General features: G+C 44.5%; 1 protein-coding gene across 1 annotated transcript; it reads right to left on the bottom strand.

The window, feature by feature from the left end:
* Positions 1-287: 287 nt before the first annotated feature.
* Positions 288-5,237, bottom strand: LOC104413746 (serine/threonine-protein kinase PDIK1L-like). The gene is made up of 3 exons (XM_010024831.1): positions 4,618-5,237; positions 2,673-2,889; positions 288-655 (listed from the first exon to the last, which is right to left on the bottom strand). The coding sequence occupies exons 1-3, from the start codon at positions 5,161-5,163 to the stop codon at positions 423-425; spliced, it is 996 nt and encodes a 331-aa protein (XP_010023133.1). The 5' UTR covers positions 5,164-5,237; the 3' UTR covers positions 288-422.
* Positions 5,238-6,330: the final 1,093 nt, after the last annotated feature.

Genomic DNA, 6,330 nt, shown 5'->3' with positions numbered 1-6,330 from the left:
TATTCAGTAACTTTGCCTAATTCAGCTTTTATTTAGTTAGCAAATCTGTAAAAGCAACAAACAAGCAAAGGTAAACGCTGAAGTGATGGCAGAAACCTGCCTACATTTGTGGAAGTAGATGAGGTTTAGGGTAAAGGACGAGTTGGCAATTCCAGACAACACAGCCAATTCCCTGAACAAACACTATTAAGGGAGCAGAAGTTTCTTTGTTAGACGTACTTCAAACAAATTCCTTTTCCTAAATGCTTATTGAAGTCTTCATGTTTGACTGCATATTCCCATCACTGAATTTTCAGAATTGCTACAGGTCACATTTGATTTAGAGGGCTTTAGCCTTGAAGTCACTAACAGAAAATCCCCCGTAAGCTCCAAGTAAACAGAGAGTAGCCTGGCAGAGACACTAACCTGAATGTCCTTCATCTCTATGAGGCAGAGCGTTGGTGCTTTTTGCCGTAGGAGATTTGCCTGATTCGGACTTCTAGTTGGAAGGCATCCAACCTTTCCTTTGGGTTAAAAGCCAGCATGTCATGCAGGAGCTTGCAGAGATCACCTGGCATGGACTTCTTCTTCAGGGGAATCTGTAATTTCATGTTGGGGTTCTCCAGCAATGCTTCTCCAAGAGGAATAAGCTCCTTCCCTTGGCAGATGTAAGTTCCTGAACACAGATTGGAAGGAGTCAGGCCATGCAGTGAAAGTCTACACAAAACACTGTCGTGCAGTTTGGATAGACAATCTGGAAAACGAAACATCTAAAGGGCTTATCACTTATTAAGAGACAACTGCCAACTGAAATACTGGGAGAGGTTGTTACCAGGAGAGGCTTTTACTTTTAAATAGTAATCAAGATGTTGCACAAGGCTGTGTGAGCAGCCATGTGGAACACAGGGAGCAAGTTTAAGGATGGTGTGCTCAGCAAGCAGTTATATGGACCATCTGCAGAAAAAATGGGCTGATGAAACAAACTGCTTCCATTTTACTCCCTACAACCAGACTGAGAAGCTTTAGAAGAGGGAGGGAGACTGTACTTGGCTGAGGTGACTTGTAAAGGGTTAAACACAAAACTTGTTTGCTCAGTTAGCCAAACAAATTTCAATTACAATGACAGCATACGCCATTTACCCTTAGCCAACTTCTCCTCAGCAAGATTAAGGAAGGGAAATGTAAATTTGCTCCTGGTAATCTAAATAATTTCACTGGTTGTTGAAAATGATTAACCGGCTTCCAAACCAGACAGTAGAAAGAGCTTTGCTCACTCAAGCTGTGCTGCCCCTGCACCAAGCAAAGAAGAAGTGTTTCAGAGGCAGTGACCTGTCTGTGCATAGAAAAGGTTAGCCTTGCACACTCCTTATCACAACTTGGCGGTGAGCTACTTTAATGAAATCTGTTCATGCTTTGGTCTCAGCTGCAACCATTTGCTTGTTTCTGTAGGCAGGAGCTAAAACATTTATCAGTGTTTGGCATTTTAGAAAGAAATAAATAATAGAATTAGAACTGAGCCTACTTGAAAGATAGAAAAAAATATTAAAGGGGTAGCACAATAGCTTCTCAAAGTTCCTCTGTGGAAATTCCTTTTAAGAATTTAAACATTTAAAAGACAGAGAGACAGGTATACCACGATCTCAGAGCCTGGGTAGATGTCTTCAATTATTATGCTAATGTGCATGACTGGCATTCTCTCCTCTTGAGATGGATTTTCCACTGCAATATACTTTTCTGAAACCATTTAGTACAAAGTATTTCAAGCGTGCATTTCTGTGGGGGATTTGGAGGAAGGAGGTGGCAGGGAGGGAGGGAGGGAGGGAGTGAGAAGGCCATCGGAGGAGTCATCCCTGCAAAACTGCGCATCTCTAAACTGTGAGGAAACTCAGCCAGATGGCAGTGAAGCTCATCTAAACATCCTTTCCCAGTTTATTATTTGGCTCCTTGGAACATCATTTCAGTGCTCTGAGTGATCCCATCACTTGGTTATGCCAAGTCAAGGCTACAAGCAAACTCATAAGCCCAATTCCATAAAAGTTTTGGTTTTAAGAGCATTAAAAGTATTTCTGAGCAAATGGAAGCATATAGATACTAAATCCTCTATAAGGAACATAGCTGTGTGACAGATGCCTCACCAGCAGCTATAAGGTTTTTTGCTTCCCCTTTTATAATTCTTTAGCAATAACAAGGGTCAAATCCATTTTTGAAGAACATTCCTTAGGGTAAGGAAGGCCTGGGAGCAAAGAAGCCAGAAGCGATCTTTCCCTCAGCCTTTAAGTCCCCTGGAGTATTTGTAAATCTTTTAATCTTCCAAATAAAATAATGATTTCTAAACAGAAGAAGCATTCCCTGTGCTTTAGTGATATGTCTCCAAGACCTGGAAATCCAGCATGAGAAGCAACCAAGATAAAACAATGCATGCTGAAGAAAAAGATCTCTTTGCAGTTCTCTTGAGAGAAAAAACAAACAAACAAACAAACAAAAAAAACCACAAACCACCCACACCTCCCCCTCCCCCCCCCCAAAATAAAAGTCAAATTTGTGTTTCTTTGGGCTACAAATTCCTGGAAAAAAAGGCACCAAAGCATATATGCCACAGCATTTGAAAGTATGTCTGGAAGAAAACATGTCAGAGTATCCCTACAGATCCAGAACCTCCACTGACAACAGGACAGCACTGATCTGATCCTCACCAAGCAATTCCTTCTCAGAATCCCCATCTCGGAAGGTGATCCTCTCAACCATAGCCCAGAAAATGATTCCAAGGGCAAATATGTCAGCCTTCGCAGTGTAGTGGCCTTCCCATACTTCTGGAGCCATGTAGAAGTTGGACCCACATGCAGAGGAGAAGCGATGCTGGTTCACATTCCCTTTCTCCTGACACACCTTGCTGAGACCAAAATCTGCGACCTGCGATGCATATAAAGAAAATAAACCCCAGTTATTCACAAACACCAAGTTTCCAAACAGCAGCACAGTGAATTCTGCTCCAAAATCCACCGCAGCATGAACAGTGGCAACACTGGTGAACAAGAACTAGTGGTTTCCTGTCAGCTGGCCCTTCCCGGCAACTTTCCTGTTGGTTGCTCCTCTTCCTAAGATGGGCAAACCAGGTATATGATCATTATCTTTCTGTCACATTCACTCTGATTACATCTAATTAGGCATTAACATACCTTGAACACCACCCGTGGTAGAAGCAGCTCTTACTGTTCCACGGTGAGTGCACCAAATCTCTTGCATTACCATTATTATCAACAGTGATTAAGATGACATTGATTTAAGTGTCCCTTGATGCTCTACAAGTCGAAGTACAAATATCATTATTGATCTGAATGGTCAAGACATGAATTATCTGAATGCACCAACCTATTATTTTATGTCCTAACTAATGGAACTCTAGGTATTACAAGTTCAGGAGCGAACTAGCTCCTAGCTTTTTGGAGAGCTGGAACAGTCTCTCAGTCTACTGCTACAAGAAACACAGCTAGCCAGTGCTTACCTCAATCAGGGCACCAACATGAAGCACAAAGACATTCCCCACCTCCCCTGAGCATCAATATGTGCTTGAGGCAGCGATATTGGAAGCACTAACTGTTGTAACAGGGCAGTATGTTCTTAAAGTTTAAGGACATAGAAAATATTTCTTCATTTGGGACTGATCATGATCTCTCCGATTTATCTTGACAGCCCTGAACTGCTCCTGTCAATGGATAAGCAGTGGATGAAGGACGTTACAGAAAAACACCATTGTGACCTTTACTTCCTTCCAAGACCCCTTAAAAAAAAAAAGCCCACAGCTGATATCAGATGTTCTGAGTACGCTTATTACAAGTATCACAAGACTTACCAAAAGCCCATTCCAAAGCACATGACATGTACGCCCGTAGAACCATAGAATCACAGAATAGTTTGGGTTGGAAGAGACCTTCAAAGGTCATCTTGTCCAACCCCCCTGCAATAAGCAGGGTCATCTTCAACTAGATCAGGTTGCCCAGAATCACATGCAGCCTGGCCTTGAATGTCTCCAGGGATGGCGCATCCACCACCTCTCCAAGCAACCTGTGCCAGTATTTTACAACCCTCACTGTAAAACATTTCTTCCTCATCCAGCCTGAATCTCCCTCTTTTAGTTTAAAACCATCACCCTTCATCCTGTCGCAACAAGCCCTGCTAGAAAGTCTGTCTCCATCTTTCTTATAGGCCCTTTTTAAGAACTGAAAAGCCACAATATGGCCTCCCTGGAATCTTCTGTTCTCCAGGCTGAACGATCCCAACTCTCTCAGCCATTCCTTATAGAAAAGGTGCTCCATCCCTCTGATCATTTTTATGGCCCTTCTCTAGGCCATCTCCACCAGGTCCTTATCTTTCCTGTACTGAGGACCCAAGAGCTGGACACAGGACTGCAGGCGGGGTCTCACCAGAGCAGAGTAGAGGGGCAGAATTACCTCCCTCAACCTGCTGGTCATGCTTCTTTGTATGCAGCCCAGGATATGACTGGGTCATGTCCAATTTTTCATCCACCAGTACCCCCAAGTTGTTACCCTCAGGGGTACTCTCAAATCCCTTCATTCCGCTGCCTGTATTGATCTGCTGTGTAGAGCACATACTCATTACAGCAAAGTTTTACTCCCTTACCTTTACTATGGGACTTCCCCGTCTATGAGAAATCAGGATATTGTCAGATTTCAGGTCTCTGTGCACTATCTGGTTTCTGTGCAGGAAAGCCACAGCACTGCTGAGCTGCTGCATGAAGCTGTTGTTCAGCTGAGCATCGGGGCTGCGGGACAGCAGGTATTCGTTCATGTTGCCACCATCACAGAACTCCATCACAAACCACAGAAAGCAGGCTGACTTGGGATCCATGCACCTCCGTCCTTTCAGGCAGGTCTCAATGAGCAGCAAGTGGCTGTCTGATTTCCGGTAATGATGACTAATGGGCTGAAAAACTTGGCCGTTCTGCAGGATACACTCCTCTAACTGGATCACGTTTTCATGTTGCCTCTGGATGCTCTGCAGGGCCCAGAACTCTTGCAGAGCCAGTTCTACGTTTTCGGGCACATTACAGTGTATCCTTTTTACAGCTACTTTGCTTCTAGTTTGGTTAACGATGGCCTCATAAACCACCCCATAGTTCCCTCGGCCCACTTCCCGAACGATGCTGTACTTCGCTTCCTCAGCCATCCCTCACTTCAGCCCAGCGAACAGCAAATCAGAGGAAAATATTTGAACTCATGGCAATCAGTCACCTGCAGTAAAACCCTGAAAGAGAAGAGGATATAAAGCTTAAAACAAACCCAAACAAAGCAGCTTACCAATGACCAACTGCAAATACTTCCAAGTGGTATCAATTTTAGCAGTATATGCACTGGTTTATGATGCAACTGCACGAGGACCAACAGCTAAAACCGGGTTCTAAGAGAAAGCAACTTTGAGACATTATTAAGTACAATCCTGACTGCACAGTGGGATAGAACCACCCACAAAGTGACATCGATTTGTCCACAGCAGACAAAGTTTAGTGAGAGAGAAAAAGAACTGTGTAGACATGTTTCCTAAGCAGGGCAGTGAAGGAAAGACAAGACCTCCTGGGTAACAACTGAACTTACTTTTACCAGAATTGACTTTTGAAGAAATAAAGATGGCCAGAAGTGCCTGCTTGGCACTAAATCTTTCACTCTTACTCCCGCTCCAGTAAATTTATTTATCTATCAATGGCTACATCATGTCCCTGCACATCAACTACCAGTTTTCTACCAGTGCATGCCCTGATGCTCACTCCCTTTCTCCAGCTCACCCTCTTCCAACACCTTTACAAGCCTTACACTGCACTTCCCCCTCTGCCTCAAGCTCCCTGTCCCTATCCCAGGATCCCCATCCCAGGTCATTTGTCATTTCACTGTCTGCTACAGGTTCCTGATGCAATTCCCATGGTCCCTCATTCAATTCCTCCCCCATCCCCCAATAACCCTCTTCTTTTAAACCTCTCATCCCCCTCCCTCCCTGTGCCAGTGCTCTTTGACACCATCCTGTTTGACTCCCTAATAACACATTAATCATTCTCTGCTTTCATGCCCCACGTTCCTTCCTCAATCCCCTTAACAGTTCCCCCTTCTCCCTATCCCATCTGCTTCAAAGCCTTCACTTCCTCTCGATTTCTCCTTTCCCAAACCCTCAGTTCAGCTCCCCAAACATAACCCCCTTCTTCCCAGACAACCCCAGCTTCCTCCTCCACCCCACCCCTCCTCCAGCTCCGTCCCCCAGCTGTGCTCTCTTCCCAAATCTCATCCTTTCCCCCTGCCCTCAGTCCCCTCACTCCTCTCCAAAGTAGGTTTGGAGGGGGAGCCCAAG

The sequence above is a fragment of the Nestor notabilis genome, unplaced genomic scaffold (genome assembly GCF_000696875.1).
Source record: "Nestor notabilis isolate BGI_N333 unplaced genomic scaffold, ASM69687v1 scaffold6812, whole genome shotgun sequence".
NCBI classification, from domain to species: domain Eukaryota; kingdom Metazoa; phylum Chordata; class Aves; order Psittaciformes; family Psittacidae; genus Nestor; species Nestor notabilis.
Note: the sequence above shows the minus strand (reverse complement) of the source record. Positions and strands in the feature narration are given on the sequence as shown.

Bases quoted from the DNA above. Each gene is read 5' to 3' on its own strand.
- LOC104413746 (XM_010024831.1), bottom strand. From the start codon at position 5,163: ATGGCTGAGGAAGCGAAGTACAGCATCGTTCGGGAAGTGGGCCGAGGG. The intron at 2,890-4,617 runs GTAAGGGAGTAA...TATGCATCGCAG, and splicing joins GGGGAAGTCCCATAGTAAAG to GTCGCAGATTTTGGTCTCAG. The intron at 656-2,672 runs GTGAGGATCAGA...ATCTGTGTTCAG, and splicing joins TTCTGAGAAGGAATTGCTTG to GAACTTACATCTGCCAAGGG.